General features: G+C 41.6%; 1 protein-coding gene and 1 pseudogene across 3 annotated transcripts in view; one reads left to right on the forward strand and one right to left on the reverse strand.

The window, feature by feature from the left end:
* Positions 1-23159, forward strand: part of LOC149221867 (uncharacterized) — a 30875-nt gene extending 7716 nt beyond the window's left edge. For 2 of the 3 annotated variants that reach the window (XM_089385255.1, XM_089385256.1), the window contains exons 2-3: positions 19796-21575; positions 21725-23159. In XM_089385255.1, the coding sequence (XP_089241381.1) occupies positions 19796-21575; positions 21725-21887 (1943 nt within the window). In that variant the 3' untranslated portion in view covers positions 21888-23159. The remainder of the gene's footprint in view (positions 1-19795; positions 21576-21724) is intronic. The other variant, XR_016249397.1, reaches the window with a different exon arrangement.
* Positions 82-7496, reverse strand: LOC149221868 (4-hydroxy-3-methylbut-2-en-1-yl diphosphate synthase (ferredoxin), chloroplastic pseudogene; annotated as a pseudogene).
* Positions 23160-23741: the final 582 nt, after the last annotated feature.

A 23741-nucleotide genomic window follows, 5' to 3' on the forward strand; every position in this document is an offset into this window, starting at 1 on the left:
AGCTGCTCTCATCTGTTCTCATCATCATGCTGTTCCTTACTAACATGCCCATCATGCTGTATCATTCATCATCATGCTGTTTCATTCATCATCCTGCTGAGACTGTTCATCTTCATCATTCTCATTATGTTGAGACTGTAACCATCATAAACATTACTGTTTATGATCTTTGTCATTGTGACTGCATATTAATATGCTGAGCAAGTGTACGGTACTGATATTCAAATTGAGATCACAGATCTGAATACTGTGCATCATGGAAACTCATTCCATCAACACGGTTCTGCAGAGATAGTATGTCGAGAGTTACAGTTCTATCACTACTTGTTCATTGTGTTTGGGCTGCTACAGGTATGCCATCGAGATTTATATGCCAAGACAATATGGTACCCTCGTCCGAGCTCTCTTCTACTTCTAGTCATAGGTATGTCAAGAGTGTATTTAGTTCAGAACTTTGGTCAACACTGCTTCCTCATCACACTTCTGAAATCTAAACATGACTGCACCTAATACGATACCTTAATTCAATGCGGATCTATAACTCCTTAATGAGATCTATCACCCTTGAATGCGGGTCCCTATACCCGAGTTCAGTTCACTTCATCTGCGGATACCTTATGCTCACAAGTAATTCGAGAATGAAGTAGCACCGAGATCCATATACAATGGCTGATCTAAGATAGATCCACCCAGATTTGAGACGCTGAGATCATTACCCTTCATCGAGATGGATTCACTGTTATCATGGCAACGACTTATTGTGTATCTGAAGCCTTGTCTACCTGTGATGAAATATTGGTCCGAGATCATGCCAATCCACGAGCAGAGGAATGTCCGAGGTTGTTTCACCCATAAGAAGTATTCGATCTGCTAGACATCCGAGACTTGTACCATGTCTTCCTGCACCTATAGCCATCGAAATTTCGGAGGAGGATGCCAAGTTCTTATCTTCTCTGATTGCGTGAACATGTCTCCTCTAACTGCGTGAACATGTCTCCCATGACTGCGTGAACAAGTCTCCTTGTTGTGTTTAGATTTCCTCATAAGCTTGCAGCGTACTGCGGCTAGGGCATTAGCTATTGCGGCTAGGATCCTGCGTCTTGTTCTACCATACCAGTGTAGGTTTCTTCTTGGACATGACTGTAATGAGATCTTTCTCCTTGATTGCATGAGCCTTCTTCTTGCTGCGTATTAGTCTTCTCCATGACAATTTTTAGGGCTTCTTTCATAGCTGCGTTTTAGAAATAGGGTATCATAGGCCAGCGTATACTCTCAGTGTCTCTCCTTCACCAAAAGCCCAAAGATGTGGAGAGGAGGAGATCACATGAGTGTGTCAAATTACTTCAAGTCCTCTTCTATTTATAATAAAACGTAGATGATGAATAGACATGTCTATTGGGCTTCTGAGCCCACTCAAGTTGCTGGCCGACTTGACAATTTGTCTTATAACACAAATAAATTCATAACTCCATGAATACTTGACGAAATTGGATGATCTTTAGATCAATCCTACACCTCTCGATGAGAGGGATCCAATAAAAATACCAGCTGCCATAAATAAGATGTCCCACATGGAGTTTGGCCCTAGTTGCCAATTTTAACACTCCCTCTCAACTAGGGAGAACTCCATCCGCTGATCCATATGTCTGACTATACTATCTCTGCCAACAGTGTCCTGCACTGCTCTGCTCAGCTCTGCGTGCTCAACTTTGCTCTCAACTGAATCATGAAGAAGAAGAATTGATCGAGAATGTCTCATACCATTCTCCATTGACCCGAGGTCAGTCTCAGAGTGTGTACCACTAGTCCCAGACCAGTCCTCTACTGACTCGAAGTCAGTTTCAGAGTATGTACCACTCTCACTGGTCCCAGATGAGATGTACCTCTCATTGATCAGATGAGAGGTACTTCCCATGAGTCCCGGACTGCATGGGTAGGATGCCTCGATAGGGGAACTATTCATCCTGTCCACAGGAGAGCGAATCATCCTGTCCCACAAGAGAGCGAATCATCTTGTCCATAGGAGAGCGAATAATCCTGTCCATAGGAGAGCGAATCATCCTGTCCCACAAGAGAGCGAATCATCTTGTCCACAGGAGAGCGAATCATCTTGTCCACAGGAGAGCGAATCATCCCATCCTTAATCGCCATGGAGAACACATCATCGAACTAATCATCCTATTCCATAGCACACCACCAGGGGAGGGTGAGTCGCCATGTGGTCGTATGTTGCTCCAATAAGAACCCCAAGCCCCCAGAGCTCCCAGAGCTCAATGTATGCAACATGCAGGACCCTTTGACAAGGGTCTCTCGACGACTCCAAGTCGTTCGGGAAAATCACAGATTTGATCTTTCCCCGGGGCTTTGACAAAGTGTAGCGGCCTGTACATCATCTCAGTGTGATGGAGCCTCCTTGCTCATCGACTTACCATATCCTAGATAAGGCGGTATTTGATGTCTATCTGCTGGAGCAATCATCGAATACGAGATTCCTCAATAATCAAATCCCACCAATGGTTGTCACAAAGAATCATAGTGGTATTCATCATGTGTACAAACAGCTCACTTAAGAGCTTTTGCAATGCGGCTTCACACGAGATCATACTTGTAGCTAGGTATTGGTCTCGGTGGTGCTCATAGCAACCGACTTCTGCTTCCTGCTCGTCCATGATATTGAAGCAGAATCCAAATAGAACCAGCACTGAGAAGTGCTCTAGTGATCCTCCACACTACCTGCCCAGTCAACATTCGAATAATTAGGCAGTGTATCCCAATCCATGAGAGATTGTGCCCCGAAGATATCTCAGAAGATTCTAGGCATCAATCCAGTGAGGCTTAATCAAATATGAGCTCACCATGCTAACTGCGAAGCATATGTTCGAACGGAAGTTCACAAAGAACATCAACGCAAATGAGTTTATGAAACTCAGAGGCATTTCTGGTCTGACATCACTACCATATAACTTCTGAAAGTTTAAGATCCACGAGGCAGTCATAGGCTTGCAGTTTATTATTCCACATTTGGAATCCAACTCCCTCTTACTTCTGCAAGTGAGAGGGTCTGCACCTGTTTGAAATAGGTCATCCTTAGAAGGTGCGGGTATGAGAGATTTATCATCCACAACCTTCAAACAATGGTTTGGATCAGCTTCACTCTTAGTGAATCTCAGCGTCATCTGACAGCTATCAATCCTCTCATACTACGTCCGAGGAATTTTGCTTCTAGATTCCTGTCTAAAGTTATAAAAGTGAACTTTTTCCCTAGTGTTGATATGCAGTTCATCAGGAAGTTTGAGGCATGTGCAATTCATGGTAATGTTAAATTTTTAAAGTAGAAGGATGAAAATGAAAAATAAAAGTGATATTCTCCTTTCTTTATTTTTCATTTTCATCCTTTTACTTAAATTTTTAACATTACCATGAAATGACTCAGGATGTTTGAGAGTGGTTTCGCCCTCATTGGATTTCATATGGAGAAAGTAGAATTTTAGATCTCACTCAAAATCCAGCAGACTTATCTGTTTTTCAGGATTTCAGGATTGGGGGGATTGCAATGTTTCCATTGGATTTTGTCATGTACTAGGGTATGGAACTTGTATTTAATCAAGAGAACCAAGCCCTCTATGCAGGGGAGACTCCCAATAATCAAGAGCATGTAGGGTACTAGGGTATGAAACTTGTATTTAATCAAGAGCACTAAGGTTGTTCGATTATGTAGGAGGAGACTCCCAATCAAGCACGAGACAAGAAATTAGGAATTTCTCGTGGCTGGTTTTGGATATTTCTATTTTCATTATGTGATCATTCATGAGTAAATGTGATGTAAATTTAGAGACTTATAGTTTATGCATTGACAATTGACAATTTTATCATAATGTAATAAATTAGAATGTATCATATATGCTTTATGATTGCACATATTTCTTAAATGTCTTAAAATATATATATATATATATATATATATATATGCGTTTTCCCGTTTCCAAAATTTGGGGAGGTCGCGTTTCGTATCGGTTCCCGTTTCGGAAACTCGTACCCGTTTCCCCGTTTTGTGCAACCTTGGCTGGTATCGCGTTTCGTATCGGTTCCCGTTTCGGAAACTCGTACCCGTTTCCCCGTTTTGTGCAACCTTGGCTGGTATCCTCAGGAGGCATAAACTAGCATACACCACAAGCTGGCAGGATGCTTGTGCTCTGAAACCACTGTAGTGTTCTAGGGTAATTTTTCCCTAGGGTTTGTTGAGGTTACTGTACCCTTTTTCTAATACAACAAGTGCTACTGACACTCTGATCCAGCTTTCATAATAATATAAAGAATAAGATGCCAAATAACAGTACAGTAGGCAACAATGTGCAATATTCAAGCATTAGCCATTGATAGGATGGTGAATATATAATATACCAATAACTTCAATACAGAAGATTCAATTTGAAAATTGTCAACCAAGTTTCCACTGTCCAATCCACAGGAATAAATTCAATTCAACTAGCTCTGTCCTACCTACTATAATATGCAGCACTAATACTTTCAACCAGTTCAACTCACTATTATAATCCAGGCCGACGGCTGCCTAATGATTGCAGAATTCAATTATAAAGACTACCCTTGATAGCGAAGAGTGGACGGTCTTCCACGAACCTCACTCTTTCCTCAACTGTGCTTCTTAATTAGCCGCAGAACCTAGTTGTACTCTGCAGGTCAGAAAAGACTGTTACTTCAATCACATGGAACTCGCTGTCTCAGGAAATGAATTCATTGTCATAGAATGAGGCCCAAGTGAACTCGCTGCTTATTAAAGGTGCCCATAATGACACACTATCACAAGAACAATACCCAGAATGACACGTTAGCTCAGGATACCGTGCACAGAAGATTCGTTGCCACAGAGATGATACAAAGTGAACTCGTTGCCTCAGAAAATTAACTCACTGTCACTGAATTAAATTCAAATGGATTCATTGTCTCAGGAATGATGTCCGCATGAACTCGCTGCCTTAGGAAAGGAACCCACTACCACAGAATGAGCCCAGTGAACTTCGCTGCTTCAGGAGTTGATGCTCCTATGAACTCGCTGCCTTAAGAAAGGTACTTAATGCCACAGAGAAGGTGCCCAGAACAATCCATTTTTCCCTTCAAAAGATTCCTGTGCCCGAACAGAGGTAAAAGGAGAAGGAAAACCAACTTGGGTGGAATCTTTGACCACCAAAACTGGCAAGAGAAAATGGGGTCTTAAAGCCTTCAGATCTATCGCTCAAAACAGAATGAATTGATCTCCAATTGATGCCTCCCATTGAATCCAAGCCTCCTTAATTTATAGACTTCTATGAGGGGTCTCACTTCCTTAAGTGGTTGAGTGTCACACTCAAAACCCCAACTTTGGACATGGTTGATGAAGATTATAACTTCTAGATGATTGTTGTTATATGGTTCAATCTATGTTTTTTGTTGTTGTTGTTATTGTTGTTTATTGTTATTTTTCTTCCTATGTTTTTTTATATCTAATTCATAATTCTACATGTTTTTGTTGACATATATGTATCAAAATAGAAAAATATAAAAAATATATATATTAAATAAAAAACGCTCCAGGATTTGCCCCCAAACTGGGAGCTTTTGAAAATGTTGCTCCCGCACCTGTTTTCGCTCCCGCTCCCCGCTTTCGCTCCTGCTCCCAAGTAACACTGGATGCAATATAGGTCTTTCTGGCCCGGTTTCATTCTTGATATGTATTGGACCTTGGTCCAACGATGCCAGTTTGTTGCCAGGCGGTTCTTGCTTGAGGCATCCTCAATTATTCCAGGCTTTATTGACTTGCCAAACTCATTCAAGAACTTGACATACTTTTTTTTCCTTTCAGTATCTGTTTTTGATTTTGACTCTACATATGTTTTTCCCCTTGCATTTGATTCATTAGGATCCCCTTCTGCAATTTGACAAATCATATCTAAAGCCTTACAAATTAGCTTCTCTATTGTCTTCAACTGGTCAAGGGACATTGACATTAGAACAAAACCATCATTATGCCAAGCTCCTCTAAAATCCACCTCATCACCCTTCTTCAATACTGGAAGTTGGCCAGTCCTATGTTGGAAAGTAAAGTAATGATAACGCTTTTCCTCGAAAGGAGCCACTCCTTTGCCTAGCTTTATAGCTTGCATCCCAAGATTTGCACGTCTTCTATAGGGATTAATCTCCTCTTCTGGGGGTTCTGTAAGGGAAACTCAAATAGTATCACCCAAACCATCCTGCAAAAGTGTTCCAATGCCAATTGTAGACTTATGTGTCCATCTTCACCTTCACCAACTTCATTAACTTTGAAATGCAATGGATAATCCCATCCTTGGACATACATGTCCAGTGTCCACAAGTAAATAGTATGCTTGAACCATGACTATAGGATTGCTTGCTTTCATTGAAAACACAAAATTATCCAACAAATGTGTGCAAATTCAAATGTTGATTCCACCATACCCTTGGGAGAATCACCATAGTAACTCATAATACGAGTGGAAAGACTTCCATGGTTTGTTCCAATTTGCATTGCCCTTCCATAATTCTTGCATTTCTCCACCAATGGTGTGAAAACCTCTTCAATGTGTTCAAGCTCCTTCTGGGAGTCTTCCTCTGTGTATTCTAGTTTTCGAAACTGGGCTCACCTGTCAGCGAAATTTCTAGGATTAACATGGATCTTATCAAAACATTTTGCCACATGCAATGGAATTGAAGTAGCAAAATGGATGTCTGCCACAAGAGGAATATCATAGCCCTTCTGTACAAGGGTATTTTTAATGTCATAGCAAGCATCTCCTTTTTTTTCCTGAACAGTGATTCGAATAATATCTGCTCCTTTATTGGCTATTTTCATGACCTGTTCTATGGTACCAACTCCAAGAACATCCTTTGTATCAGTAGTAGTCATTGTTTGATCCCTGCTTCCAAGTGGGACATTGCAAAACAACACTATCCTTTTTTTTCTGCATATTGTCTTGTATATGGATTCACAATACTTCTGAATGGGAACTGGATGCCCAAATGAAAAATGTAATATCCTCGTTGCTGTTAAGAGAGTTGATGAGGGTGTCCATCAGTTTTGAAACCTCTTCCTGGAACCCAAATTTCTGGCCATTGACTCACAATGCCTTTCGAGAAATAGGTTCTGATTCCCTCTATGCAACACTTATATCTGTAGTGAGTGCATCAGGGATGGCTTCACCGATGCCTTCCACCTTCGGACGACTTGCATTCTCGTTAGCAGGGCTTGCTTCCTCCACATTGGCTCTTAGATGGGGACTGTGTTGTGGTGTAAATCTGAGAATGATGAGCAGTAACAGAGTACTCGGCACCACCCACTTCCTCATGTTGTTCGCTTGCACAGGCACCCGCTTTCGCACACTACAAACTAAAACCTCAATTCTCTTAGCTGATATAGTTTGAGGAGCGCCTATGGAGATATCCCTCAACACTACCTTTTTTCCATTTGAGGCGTTGAATTCCATCTTCATTACCTAGTAGTTCATTGAGAACTTCCCCAACGAGTATAACCATTGTGCCCCCAATACAACATTGGTGTCTGCAAGATCCACTACATAGAAGTCATTGGTCAATGTGTAATTGCCTAGTGTCAAGTTCAATCATGGAACCCTTTGTGTGCATGTCATGATGTATCCATCAGCCACTACAATGTTAAAGCTCTCAAGCTCTTTTGAGGAAAGACCTCTCTTTGCCACCAAGGTGGCATTGATGAAATTGTGAGTTGCCTTGCCATCTACCAACGCTGTGATTCATTGACCTTGTATGACTCCCCTGATCCTGAAGGTGTAGTACCAGGGACTCCAGAAAGAGTGGCGATAGCATCACCCTTAATACCTGTACAAGCCCTGTCAGCCCCCTTAGCTTCCTCATGGGACTGCTCCCCCTCTGAAATGCTAGGCTCATTGCTGCGTGCTGGCCTTGTATCTTCTTCATCGTCACTTTTTGACAACACCTTAATATAGTGGACCTTTCCATTGCCCAAGCATTTGTGACCCTGGTTCCCATGGTTCCTTGCAATTGAACCAAAGTTTTCGACCTTTCCATTGCCCAAGCATTTGTGACCCTGGTTCCCATGGTTCCTTGCAATTGAACCAAAGTTTTCTCCTTCGCAGCTTGCTCCGAGTCTCGTCATCCAACCTGTCCTTTCCAACTCACTCTCTCTGAAATGGCCTCTTATCTTTGTTCTTATGAGTGAATGAGCGCTTTGGATTGAAATTCATCTCTAGGTATGACATCTTCTATGTCTCGTGTCCTAGTGATGGCACCTTGTAAGGTGGTGGGTTTGAAGGCCTTGACCCAACCACACAAGTGGTTTGGTTAAACATTTAGTGAAGAGCATGATCATTTTTTGTTTAGATGTCTATCACCATAACAACGACTCGCTGAAATTTTAAAGTATAAGCATCTGGTGTTCCTGTTTGCTTGAGCTGTGCTAGCCCCATGTAGTGTATCTCTGGATCCTTCCTGTGAAACCCGTGTGATGCAGGGAAGTGTTCCCTCTACGGACAGAGGCAACCCCTCTAGCCCTAGAGTGGGTCTAGTCACAACAAGGACAAAACAACAATTAATTCCCTTAAATAGTCATCGTTGGAGGCCTACCTCAAACCGGTGCTTGATGAAGTTCCGTTGGGCCGCTCCAGCTTCTGTTTCCTTCTCCTTAACAAGCGATCAACCTGAAACACCACAAAGAAACAACAGAGCACGTAACCGAGAAACAACAACGATCTATTTACTCATAAAGTCAAGAAGTCATGAGCTATCAAGTAAATTGCATATAAGACATAGGAAATCATCATTGATTGTATTAATGATAAATCAAGAGCAAAGCTTACAACTAAGTCTTGACGTCGCAAGCCTTCTCAGAGGGTCCAACTAGTGTGTTTCTTCAAGCATTCACTCTCAAAGATGGGTCTCCCAAATAGCAATCTCTCTCTCTCTCTCTCTCTCTCTCTCATTCGCAAGCTTTACAAAAGGTTAAGGGCACTCCACACCTTTTTGCAAACTATAAAACAATCCCACACTTGTCACACTCATACCAACTATCTACCAAACTCAAAAGCAACAACAACACTGTACAACCAAAAGAACTAACTAGCAACTAAGGAACTAGCATGTCATAGCAATGGTGAGTGATTTTATAGGAGGAGGAGCCTCCATGAAACGAGGGAGAGGGAGCTTATCCTCAAGGAAGGTAGCACAAAAGACGGAACCACCATCCTAGAGGCGGAAAGGCGACCCAAACTGACCCAACAACCAGCTCTAGAAACATCTAGAAGGCCGACTGTTTGAACTAATTCGCCAAATCTGGATCGTCGCGGGTCATGAACTGGGGACTAGCGACGACGTCGCAACGATACAGTGCATGATAGAGAACCGTCATGGATTTTAAGGGTTTACTAGCGACGATGCAGGAACTTAGTAAAAAAGGGTCAATCTTTAGCATCAGAGAGCATTTGCTTAATCTTCTTACATGAGTGGGAAGATATGAACATGTTTATTTGATACATGACACAACAGAGGGACTGAGATGAGGACAGTGACAAATTACTGTGTAACAGATGCCCCCTAAAGCATGAAGCTCGAGAGAGTGGGAGGGGTGAAATGCTTTACAAAACTGTCTGAACTGGAACACCACCTGGAAGAACCTGCAGGCGCAAGTACAACTGATATCTCTGATAGTGAAATACATGTAGTTTAGGCATGGGCGCAACCATCTAAAAGACATACAAACTTGGTCTGTGGTTGGACGCAGCCACCCAGTTGATAAGACCATGTATAATGACAAAGGTATGGTCGTAGCCATCCATGAAGACTCAGGTATGGTCACAGCCATCCATCAAAGAGTCATATACCACGAACCAATCCACGCAGCCCGAACATGTGTAATCTTAGTTTGGGGTCTTGAAACCTAACCGATCATAGTATAAGTTCTAGCATGCAAACAGATGTTTTGAGGTCGAGCATGATAGAAAGTCGCTTGATTATCGGTCAATGATGAAAACCGTTAACAAGCGCGAGAGAAACCACCAATAATGCCGATGGTTCTCAAGGTATTGTCCAGTACAATCCACCAAGTGCGAAAAATGAGCTGAAGTCGAACACTCGTGGAATCACCCAATCGACGACCAATGAGGAAAGTCTATCGTCATGCGCGAAGAACGTGCCATTGAGACATTCAAGCTCCAAGGTACCGAAGGGGATCTCTAGATCAATCTCCTAGATAATGAGTTGGCGTCGACAGGAGATGATCTGTTGTAGGAGGGCCATAATGTTTCCCCCATCAATGACACGAGATAAGGAACAAGTGGTAGATGGTGAAGCAGAGTATCAGAGGAGGAGGTAAGGATGTGAACTGCAGAAGGATTATACTTTTGAACATGTCAGCGACACAACTCCGAAGGGTGGCAGCATTTAGGTACTAAAGGATTAGAGGCTTGATGGAGACAACATGGATCAGATGGAATGAGGTGAAATGGCAACCCAAAACCCCGGAAGGCCAAATGACGATGCATGGATATCTCAACCCGACAAGAAGCAAAAGTGTCGATGTTTAAGAGTGACTCACTGTTGTAGGTAACCAATGATGACTTCCAAATTTCCCCCCACCATCGGTAGCGAGTACCCCAATTATTTTTGAAAACAAGCTTGAAGGAGATAGCATATGCTTGTAATATAAGTTAGACCTCCGGACGAATCCAACCTAGTGATAGTTTAACGAGCCCTAGGGAGGAGAAGCTCGAGTCTCGTCATGGTGATGAGTTCAATGTCATCAGGGTTTAACGAGTCTGACATAGGCAAAACTCGGAGTCTTTCTCATATTTAGAGAGTTTGAAAAACACATGGAAAAGAAAACTCCAAGGGGGTCATTTTTCGTAGATTTGTGTCTCTCGAGCCCGAAAAAGTATAAAACAATATTTGAGAGAACTACTTCACCATTACAATCAAGGAGTACTTTTCGTAATTAGTGGTCCCGATTTGAAAAAGTAAAAAAACGATCGAAGACACGTCGTTTCATAACCAAAATCGAACTTGAAACGATAAAAGTCCGGCTATATTTTCACATTTATATGGTCGAAAAAGAGCTGAAAGCGGACCGCCATTTTTATTCTCTGTAACGAGTTAAGAAGGGAAAAATACTCGGCAATCTTTTCATCTTTTACGAGTCAAAAAAGAGCTTAAAGGTGACTCGTCCTGGAGGAACGAGTAGTATAAAGGGTAGCAACTAGTTTCGGAAATGGTGGAACTACTCAAAACATGTAACGGTCAAGACGTTGGCTAATAAAACCACTCATCATTGCGGTTCCTCAAGAAAAGAAAAAACAACCAAGTGAAAGCATATGATTGGCCAAAGAGATGGTGGCGATAGAATGAAACAACCATGGCTCATCTAGCATAATTTAGTGGATAAAAACGGCAATCACGAGGTGTAAATTGGCTATGGGTTCATTTTTACACAAGCTTGAACCATGGAGAACTCTGCTTGGATTCGGTTTCATGTTTACACAAGCTTGAAACGAAAAACTATGCTTGTTATGAGTTCGCATGCCCCCAGGCATAATGACGCAAATCGAGGTACATGCCCCCCAAGCTTCATTGCATTCAACAAGGTGGATGGAATGAAGGTTCACTTTCGAGATCTTGGAAAGACTCGACTTGGATTTTACGAGATCTTAATCAAAGACTCGATTTGGAAAGGGAGGTGTTTCATTTTTTAATGAGGTTGACACAGTAAAAGAACTATCCTCATAACCCTTGTTTCATTTGTTAACGAGCTTGACACAAGACAAGGAACTATGCTCCACACCCCTTGTTTCATTTTTTAACGAGGTTGACATAGGGACAAACTATCCTCGGGACTCCTTGCTTCATTTTTTAACGAGGTTGACACAAGATCAAGAACTTTCCTCAACACTCCTTATTTCATTTTTTAATGAGGTTGACACAAGATCAAGAACTTTCCTCAACACTCCTTATTTCATTTTTTAACGAGGTTGACACAGGAAATGAACCATCCTCGGGACTCCTTGTTTCATTTTTTAACGAGGTTGACACAGGAAATGAACCATCCTCAGGACTCCTTGTTTCATTTTTTAACGAGGTTGACACAGGAAATGAACCATCCTCAGAACTCCTGTTCATGGGCCATAAGAGAACATGGCTCCCGAGAGGTCTTCGCGGGATGGAAGAAACGCACTCCGGGAGGAATACATGTCATGATGCACCAATGACAGATTGGGTTCCAATGGCCCCAGTACATGATGTACGAGGCCATCTGCATGATCATCAGCAGAGGTGGAGACGGAACGGGTAGCCACATAATTGACCTGTGGCAAAGAAGGTACTGCTTGCGGATAAGAACCGATGGGGGATGATAGCTACGCAGGAGGCACCGGGGGACTAAAGAACGATAATTGATCGATGGTCACCATTCTTCCATCGTGTGGAAAACAAACCACACGGAAAAGTGAAGAGACAAGGGCCCCCATGGCATAAACATAGTCACGGCCAAGGAGAAGACTAAAATCTAAAGCACCTTGGACAACCATTACATCTATATAGACGGTTTTGCCTCCCAAAGTAACAGGGAACTTTGGAAGGATCCCTAAAGGTTGACTGGTTCTTCCGTCAAATGCCAGCAAATTCTGTGTGACTGGCACAAGCTGTGGGGAGCCCAAAGCTTGCCAAGTAGTGGAAGGCATAAGACTGATAGATGCACCCTCATCCAAGACAGTGCCAGGTACTGCCTTATTATAGGCATGTACTGTAATCTGGAAAGGCACATAGGATGGAAGGCGGAAAGCAGTCAAGTGACTCCAGTCGAAGGAAACGACCGAACTACTTGGTGGGGGAATCGTATGATTGCCCCCTTGCTCTATAGGAACCGAAGAAGGACTCTCTTGATTAGCGGGGATAGGAGGGTCGTTTTCGGACTCTGGAGAACCTGACGAGACGAGAAGAACATGAGCATGACGCTCTTTCGAAACAGAGTGATCAACATGTGGTGAACCCAAGTCGACACTCTCTCCGACCAATGGTTGGTCCAGAACAGGCTGAGCACAACCAGGCTCGGAAGGAGGAGGACGAACAAGAGAAGAATCTAAGTCAATCTCTTTGTCGATGGGGAGAGGGTCTGAAGAGAGCCTCTGATAACCAACGGGAAGTTGGGTTGAAGAAGCTGTAAGACTTTCCAAAATGGCGGAAGCTTTATCCATGAGCGGACAAAGGTGAAGGGGATGGTTGCCTTCACACAGTCTACAGGGGAATTGAATCTTCGCTTTCTTCTTACCGCTGCCAGTTGATAGGGTAGCATCGTCATGAGCTTCAGAGGACAATGAGGGACGAGCTGGATCGTGAGACCAAACTTCTAATATCCTCGGAATAGCAGGACAGTCACGAAGAAGATGGTCATCCTTCCACAATTTACAAGGAAACTTAACCTTTTGCAGAGGAGCAGAGGGTGGTACGACCTGAGATGTACTCGGAGAAATAGTTGCACGGGCGGCCTCGCGCTTATCGGACTTCTTCGTCTTCTTCTTCTTCTTCTTAGTCTCTTGGTTACTAGATATGTAACTTTCACCAGGCGAAAGAGGAGAGGAAGGCAGAGAAACAGGGGAAGAAGGCGTAGGCTCAACCTTGGAATCAACATGTCGTGGTTCAGACAAATGAGATGGTGGAACAGGATTCATGACGCTCGGGACCACCGAGGTTGAAAACAACCACACAGGCAAACTGATGGTTAACCCAGGCAAAGACAAAGTTACCATATATGGAGCACCAATATTTCCAAAAGGCGGAAACGGACCAGGATTTCCATCTGGGGGAAGACCTGGGCCGGTAGACTCGGTGAAAGTTGCCATCGAGAACGAGCCTGAAAACACTCTTATCACAACCAAGAACTCGATCTGTTACTAGGAATATGTTGTGGGCAGTAAATTTTATGACACAGGAACAAAACTTGACCTTTTCATGTTTCAAGAGCCGAGAAAGGACGAAAATGTGATTCTATCTCTTTCTAGGTTTAATGAGCCTGAAAGGACAAGTGCTCAGATGGACCTTTTCTTTTAAGGAGTTTGAAAATGAACGAAAGTGACTACTCTATAGAACTAGGCAAAAGGTTTACCAAACAACCCGTAAAATTGCATATACACCTTGGCAATCATATGAAAACCAAGGACTTTCCGTACGACAGTCAATCTTCCCGAATGCTATGTTCGGTGCGTTACGGTTTGCAAGGCGGCAGACACGGCTTCCTAAGGATATAGGATGATAACCTAGTGGGGTCTCCCAACATATACTCGACGGTACTGGGAGCACAATTCCTTACTAGACTGCTATTAAGTCACAGAAGGAGGAATCACCCAACCTTGAGTGAAAACAATAGTGACTAGGCTTAACGATGCCAGAGCACGTCTCTAGCTTAGACCTCTAAATAGTGTGTGTTATGTTCCAATGCGTTGTTAAGTTCATTAAGTTCATTTTAGAGTTGATCTTGAATTATGTTTCAATTTCTAGGCCCTACCGTATGTATATAAAAAAACCTAGGATGCAGCTAGAATGAGTAAAACATCTTTCATTTCGATGAACACCTACTTACAGAAAGGTAGAGAGTTCATTCCCAAACCAAGACAAGCGAATGCAAACACTAAGAAACACCATGCATTAACATACTAATCTCACGATGCATCGATATTACTAATGAAAGATTTAGAGTTCTCTTTTCAATTTTTCAAACACGAAAATTTGAAATGCACATATACTTTCACTTTCGTATATCAAATGAATGCAATGCAATCCTTTAGTTTTTCTTGTTTTGAATTTAAAGAGACAAACAAGCAAGTGTGAACTGATCGGTCCAAACAATAGTTATCTATGCTTGGTAGTGAAGAAATCGAATCAACATAAAAAATTGGTTCAATAATCGACACTAAAAATCAACCAGCAAGAAAACAAGCAGCGAAAAAGCCTCAAGCAAATCACAAGACGGTTGTGGATGAACCTTGAACAGACAAGTAACCCAAGCAAACGGTTTCTCGACGAAACTTCTAAAGGGCCAGGTCACATGGTCTAAAAACACAAGACTCACTCAATGAAATCAAAGAGATAGTACCCTAACCAAAAGCAATTAAAACAAGCTAATGAGAGACAAGAAACAATAGGGGATAAACAAGATTGATGAATTCAGGAGGTAAAGTTGTAAAAACAACTTTACAGGAATCGTCACGGGTGTTACACTGACAACTAGAGACTAGTTGCTAGTGTTACACTGACAACTAGATACCGTCGCAAGTGTTACACTGGCAACTAGAGACCGTCGCAAGTGTTACACTGACAACTAGAGCCCAATCGCTAAAGTACACCTGTTTTCAGCGACGGTCCAATTTCAGGAGTCGTCGCGGGAATTAAACTAGCAACCCAAGATGAAAGGCAAATAGTCACGGGTAAAAAGCTATAACATCAGCGATGTCGTCGCGACTGTTAGGCTATCTTCAGCGACGATCTTAAAAATAATGACAGACGAACAAGAAACTCCCAAACAAAAGCCAGTCAATCCTACAGACAATAGAGGGATTTCCCAGATTGACCCAGGTAATCGAAAAGACTGATAGTTTATCCCCAAAATTCAAGAGACACCAAATCAAAACCAAAACAAGAGCAAACAAGAGAAGAAACATGCAAAGGACTCCCTAGCGGAGTCGCCAACTTGTGATGCAGGAAAGTGTTCCCTCTGCGGACATAGGCAACCCCTCTAGCCCTAGAGTGGGTCTAGTCACAACAAGGACAATTAAATCCCTTAAATAGTCATTGTTGGAGGCCTACCTCAAACCGGTGGTTGATGAAGTTCCGTTGGGCTGCTCCAGCTTCCGTTTCCTTCTCCTTAACAAACGATCAACCTGAAACACCACAAAGAAACAACAGAACACATAACCGAGAAACAACATCAATCTATTTACTCATAAAGTCAAGAAGTCATGAGCTATCAAGTAAATTACATACAAGACATAGGAAATCATCATTGATTGTATTAATGATAAATCAAGAGCAAAGCTTACAACCAAGTCTTGACGTCGCAAGCCTTCTCAGAAGGCCCAACCAGTGTGTTTCTTCAAGCATTCACTCTCAAAGATGGGTCTCCCAAATAGCAATCTCTCTCTCTCTCTCATTCACAAGCTTTACACAAGGTTAAGGGCACTCCAGACCTTCTTGCAAACTATAAAGCAATCCCACAATCCCACACTTGTTACACTCACACCAACTATCTACCAAACTCAAAAGCAGCAGCAGCATTGTACAACCAAAAGAACTAACTAGCAACTAAGGAACTAGCAAATCACAGCAATGGTGAGTGATTTTATAGGAGGAGGAGCCTCCATGAAACGAGGGAGAGGGAGCTTATCCTCAAGGAAGGTAGCACAAAAGACAAAACCACCATCCCAGAGGCGGAAAGGCGACCCAAACTGACCCAACAACCAGCTCTAGAAACATCTAGAAGTCGACTGTTTGAACTAATTCGCCAAATCTGGATCGTCGCGGGTCATGCATTGGGGGCTAGCGACGACGTCGCAACGATATAGTGCATGACAGAGAACCATCGTGGATTTTAAGGGTTTACTAGCGACGATGCAGGAACTTAGTAAAAAAGGGGTCAATCTTCAGCATTAGAGAGCATTTGCTTAATCTTCTTACATGAGTGGGAAGATATGAACATGTTTATTTGATACATGACACAGCAGAGGGATTGAGATGAGGATAGTGACAAATTACTGTGTAACAACTGGTCTATCAAGATTCAGCCTTTCTGTGAAATCCATGTAAGAAGTATTGAATGCCCGAGGGTGACCAATCCGTGGTACCACCATTTGTGAGATTCTCCTTCCAAATGCAGGGTGGCAAATTTGATGGCTTCTGCTTCCAACATTGGGTTAAGTTGGAAGTAAGTGTCTAACTTCTGTACCCAAGACCTTGCAAAGTATTTGGATGACCCATCGAAGGATGGGATGGGCAGTTTCCCTACCTTGCGTAGTAGATTAGAGTCCTGCTGTGTGCCCCTAGTATGATCTCTGGGCCTATTTCTGTACTTAATGTCACTGAACTCTGTAAAGGTCATATCTGCTCGAACATCCTTTCCCAGTGACGCATACGCCCAGAAATAGTCTAAAAAATCTTCATTCTGTTTTGATGGTTCTTGGTTTACTGCTCCCTGACCGTTGAGAAACTGGGGTAGAAGAGGTCTAGGGGTCCTCTTACTGGTTGCCCCTGTGTTAGTTTGTGCAGGGATGTTAAAAGGGCCAGGAATATAGTTGTTGCTTCCCTCTGTTCGACTCTGGTTGCCTCCATTAGATCCACTATCACCATTGTTGCTGCTGCCCTCTTGCTAGCTCCCCCAAGATCTCTGGTGGTTGCTCTTCCCTATCTGCCATGACTGAATCTGTATGGTTGTTGCTACTCTTCCTTTTCCTGATTGTAACATTTCCCCTATCCTCTGGAAGCATCCAGAAATCATATATTCACAGGCTGACAGGATGCACAACTCTGATACCACTGTGATATCTCTCTTAGTGAGGTTACCTTTGGGATGCAATTCTGAGTTAGGGTTTCAGTAAAACGCGTGACAGAATTGTATTTCATAGCAGTGTTGCAATACTCATCAATCTATAAACTATTCCAAGGGGTGTCCAAGCCTGACCTAGCTTTGCACAATCCTGGTGACAGCGATTAACAAGTAGTATAGAAACAGTGAGTATTTTTATTGAATGCGCAAGTAGTATAACAAAGAACTCAAACAACAATTGCTTCCACAAGCAACCACTATAAGTAGGTCCAATTCAACAAGCAAATAAACATCCACAGATGTCAACACAAATATAGCTTACTAAGCTGTAGCCAATCCTGCTTTATCCATCAATAGCTGAAGACACAAATTAGGGCCCTGTCTTGGCCTTGCCGCCACAGGATCACTCCAGGCAGCCTCACTTGCTGCCCTGTACTGTTATTCACCCTGGCTGCCTCAGGCCCTAGTCAGCCACTACTACGTAGATCCTTGCTGCCTCTTTATTGTGGCCCCTTAGGCTCCTCATTGTCCTGAAAGTATCCTTATGCCCATTGCTGTTGTAGAAGGCTAGAAATTAGCCCCACCGCTGTCTCAGCCAGTCTCATCCGCTGCCCTTCAGCACCACGCTGCCTCATGAAATTAGGCTCCAGCCCTTGCTGCCTTAAGAAATTAAGTTCCAGCCTTTGCTGCCTCGGGAAATTGGGTTGCTGCCTTCGCTGCCTCGGGAATTAGGTTTCCGCTTCAGACCAATTGCTTCTTGGCCCCTAGCTGTATCAGAAAAATGGGTCCCAGCCTCTGCCTGCCTCAGAGAGCCTAGAGGCATACTCCAGCCTTTCGTTGCCTCAGAAAGGTAGTCTTCAATATTCGCCGCCTCAGAAAGATAAACTCCAGCCAGAATTTGGTTGACTGTAAGAAGAGAAGTGGTAAGATTGGCTAGGGTGGAATCTTTCACCACCGAAACCAATCAGAGAAAGGGTTCATAAAACCTTATAGAGCCTCAGCCCGAAATAAAAAAGAATAACAATCCATGATGATCATAATGACTCTCCTTCTTTTTATAGTTTCTCTTTGGGGCTTTTCCCTCCTAAATTCAAATTTGAGTGTCTTGTAAGTTTCCCTCCATTTGCCCCAATCTAATTTTTATTATCTAATGTTACCTAAGTAACATTAAATTATAATTCCCCTTTTTGAAATGACTATAGCCTACGGGGTTAAATAGGCTACTGCTTCCTTCCTTGGGCAATTAATTTGGAGAGTACATTACATTTTGATGTCAGAAATCAAGGTTACTATATGTGTCAGTTGGATAGCTTATGTAGATTTAGTTTATGTTGAATTCATGGATTGAGTGGCTCAGCTTCCAGGATTTGGCTGGGACCTGTCTCAAAATTGGATGTCATTGTGGGGATGGATCTGGGGATGAACCCACTGTGATTAGTGATGCTTGTGGCAGGGTCAGCCGGAAAGTATGTGTCTTTTTGGCCATTGATGCTGACCGTTATATTGCATTTATGTATTTTTAATTTAAAAAAATATAAGTCTATTATAATTAATTATTCATGTGTTAGTTTATGTTCATATCTTTTTTCAAAATTGAAAATCCTATTTTTGATGGATCTCCAAGTCCTCAAATTTAGAAAATCATCAACACCACTCTTTATCTATCCCTTCCATCCCAACTCTTGTAACATGACTAAAACTAATAATGAGATTAGTTTGTTTCATTCCTCCTGCTCTGCTACCCCCAACTTCTAGCTTCTCTTGACACTCCTATTGTGATTTCTTGCTCCTTGCAATTCCAGTGTCGATTTCCAAGTATTATCTTCAGACTGACTGTAGTTACCTTCTTACAGATTGTGTTCTTGATACATTTTTTTATTTCTGGTACAAGCTTTTATAATTGTAATGCTCATGGATAATAGTACTTTATCTTGGGCTAAAATTGGCTTTTAACGTATGTTTTTGCACATTGAAATGGGTGTTATTCTTGCATAAAGGACTTCAAAGTTTGGATTTCTTATTATTTTCTAGATTGTTTTCCTGTATCATTAAATGATGGCACACTTGTTTCATTTTATTGTTCATGTGGAAGGTGTTTATTGTCAAATGGTCCATTGTGAGTCACTTTTTCTTTTTTGCATTTTTAGAGTAAATATATCTGATTCATTAGGCTCCATGGGCATTTGTTAACTTTGTTTCCATGATACGATACAGGTGTTAAGGATGCAAGTGATAAAAAAATTCTAGTTGACATGTTGTTCTGGGCAGTGGACAATCCTGCACCAGCAAATTATATGCTTATTTCTGGAGACCGTGATTTTTCTAATGCACTTCATCAGCTCCGACTTAGGAGGTACAATGTACTGTTGGCACGTCCTGCCCAACATGTATCTGCTCCTCTTATTGGAGCAGCGAAGAGTATTTGGCTTTGGGCCAATTTAGCAAGGGGTGAGCCGGCCCTTCAAAATTCTCTGCAGGACTCTGAACAAACAGAGAAAAAGGGTAATTCTAATGTTTCAAATGATGTTCCGAAAACAGATGTTCCAAAAACAGAGCCCTTGGAGAAAATTCTCTCATTCTCAGAATTAAATTTCAAATCTGCAGTTTCTCAGAGCATGCAATCCATGCCAGGAGTGTTTACAAGCAACACAACTTCTCATTCTATGGAATCTAACTTTCAAGAAGCTGCTCAGTTTCAACAGAAATTGTCGAGGCATATCCCAGTTACAGGACATCCAAATGGGCAAGAACAGCATGATATCTCAATGGGGTTTGCAGGAACAAAACCTCCCGTTGTCACATCTGAATTTAGCTTTCCATATCATTTACATGCTAGTGCATTAGGAAATTCTAATGCTGTGGGATCTTTATCCTCTTTACATAACCATATACCTATCACAGGGCATCTAAATGGTCAGGGACAAGCTCGTAATTTAATACGCTCTCCAGGAAAGAAATCTCCTGTCATAACATCGGAGGCCAACTTTCGATCCAATTCACATGTTAGTGTGCTGGGAAATTCTAATGCTATGGGAGCCTTGCCCTCTTTACATAACCATATATCAGTGTCAGGGCATCCAAATGGGCAGGCACATTCTGGTAACTCAAATCACTTTCCAGGAATGAAATTTCCTGTCATAACATCTGAAGGTAACTTTCCAGCGCATTCACATTTTAGTGCATTGGAAACTACTAATCCTATGGGGACTCTATCCTCTTTACAACACTCTATGAATGTTCACTATAATAATGCTAAGCAGATTCCAACTGACCCCAATTCTTCTATCAACCCATCTATGAAGTTCAGCTCATTTCCTCCTCCTCACGGGAAAGGTTATGGAGCTGAAAGAAATTCATTTCATCCTAAAGTGCGGCCAGATATTTTTCCTAACCCAAGGCCTAATCTTCGTCCACCTATTACAAGTAGTTTATCTATGGAGAACCTTCCCATATCAAGGACAGCCACCTCTTTTGACTCGGGGACTATACAACAAAATCATAATGTACAAGGTGGATGTTATGTTTCAAATCAAATGCATCAAAAAATTTCTCCAGAACAGACACCTACTAATCCAGGAAATTTAAATCTAAACACCTCTGCTCAGGTGCATCCAATAGGAAGATGGCTGCTACCTCCAGAGCATAGCGATACTGGGGCTCAAATAAGGATTATTTTGCAGGCCATAGAGACATTGAAACAGAATATGATGGTACCTTCAATAGGTAATATTGAAGATTGCATAAAATATCAAGAGATGCATATTTCTAATTTTGACATCCATGAGTTATTGGGGAAGGCTGTTGAGCAAAAAGAAATTGTAATAATGAGGGCTGGCGGAGCATCCCCATTATATCTTCCTCGTGCTACTAGTCTTTGGAAATGTGTGGATCCTTGTAATATGCATGATAACTATCCCAAGGAAGCCTGGGAGGAGTTTCATAAATATCTTTCAAGTTTTGAAGGACGTGACACAATAATGAAATCAGAGAGGCGGTAAGTCTAAGTTTTATCATTAGCTTGCAAACTGATTTATTTACCCTTTTAGTTTTATGCTCGATTGTACTATTTTAATTTATGGTTTCACCTTTAAAATTGAAAATTATTGAAATATTTAAAATATGATCATTCATTTGTGTGAGCAGGTATCATGCAGCTTTGATGTTGAAGTCATGTTGTTTGAAAAATCTTAAAATCGGAGAAATTATACATATGCTGCAGCTGGCAATCGATAAGAGACGGTGGCTATCCCATCATCAGTCAGGGTGGCAGCCCTTATCTATTACAACTTACAGTAGACCCCTGTGACAGATTTGGGACTTCAAGTGTGAATCCTGGGAGTCATTTTACATTGCAGGCATAGCAAATACAGAAGTATATTTTCTACATTTACATATAATATATGTAGATACACTACATATATGTAGAATGTTCAATATTTATGCAGAATGCTTGGATTATTTTTCTGATAGGCCCAAGCTGAGCAATTTAGTTATAAGTTGGTATGTAGTATTGGCAAATTCATTCTGCTCCCAGAAGCACAGTATGCAGGACTCTGGCTGGTATACATCAGGGTGATCAAGGTTAGGCCATACTTTTGCTTATTTTAATCCAGAGCCTAAATCATGGCCTTGGTTAGTTTAACATAACTTGTCTACATTTCTTGCAATGTAATCGTTCATTTTATAGCTTGTAGTTCCTTCAAACATATCAACAAATAGAGTGCAGTTAGACAAAATGCCTTGTCTTCAATAGTATTTGGGAATGGTGTACGACTTAACCGGAGTTCTAAGGTATTGCTTGAGATTTCTGTGAATATGACTATTGGCGTCATCTATCTGGCTTTTGCCGACTGTCTGGGAATATCTGGGATCTGCAACATTATAACAGTGAAAATAAAATCTTGCACTGATCTTCTAGATGCAGAACGTGTGGACAACTGGATGTATAAAGATGCTGCCACTATGAAGAAGCTGGCTATCATCTAAGAAGTGGATTGTCATGCTGTGTACAATGCTTGGTTGTGGATGCCAGGTAGAATTCCAGGAGACTGAAGTAGAGGAATTCATTCAGCTCCTGCAATGAAGCATCATCATTGTTGCTCCCATTATTTGCCTTTCAGTGGTTTGCTGGAAGACAGATGCGACATTGTTTGATTCAATCAATGTATGGGTGTGTTAAGGAAAAACTAGTTAAAATTGTTCTGTTCCAGTCTTGACATCAGCTGGATATGGCCTTTATATATTAGTGCTGTGATCATTTCATTGCAAAATGATGGTAACTGGTTGCATGATCATCACAGTTTAGTAGTAGTATTGTAATTTAGCTTGTGTTGATGAAGCTTCAATACCAGAAATTACTATCTTTCAGTTTCCCAGTGAGAATATATAACTGGCTTATATCAGTTTTGTATTCTATCTGCCATTAGCAGGGGCTCATGTGAATCTCAGAGGGACTGCTTACCAAAGTCTCCTGGTGATAAACTTATCATACTTTTATGCTGAGTTGTTTCTTTAATTAAGTTGTAGCTTGAACCTGTTGAATTTTAAATGCTATACAATGGCACCTTACATTTTTTCATTTAGCTTTTGTAGACCAGGTTTATGGTGAATGATGTGGACTCTAACACGCTATAGATCAATCAACTTCACATGAAGCTAGTTAAATTCAGGATAATTAAATTGTATGGGTCTTCAGTTCTATTATACAATCTTTTCATGATGGACAAATTACTTGAACCGGTTAGCTTTTGCCTCTGAACATGTCTGTGTATGAGGGATAGAGGTACAACGAGAGAGATCTTATGGTGTTGTGTTATTTGCAGTTAGCATTTGACTACCATGAAAGCTTGCGGTTTTTTTGTCACCTCTTCCTTGAATTCTTGTCGTCGACCTGTTCATGTTGATATTGTATCCGTCATATGTTGTTATAGGAAATGTATAACGAATGCTGGTTGAGCTGCCAGAGTACATGTGATGCAAACAGTCAATATTGCATGTAGATAACGGTTTGAGAAATCTGGATAACACCAGTTTTGATGTTAGATATTTTATCATTTGTTACTTACATGATCCTATTAGATCTAAATATATAAATGATTAAAAAATATTCCTATTCCATTTACTTCAGTCTTGGTATTGTGGTAGCTTGACTTAGCTCTTA

Source organism: Pinus tabuliformis, chromosome Q (genome assembly GCF_031772625.1).
Source record: "Pinus tabuliformis cultivar Carrire ecotype Pingquan chromosome Q, CPIR1, whole genome shotgun sequence".
Lineage (NCBI taxonomy): Eukaryota > Viridiplantae > Streptophyta > Pinopsida > Pinales > Pinaceae > Pinus > Pinus tabuliformis.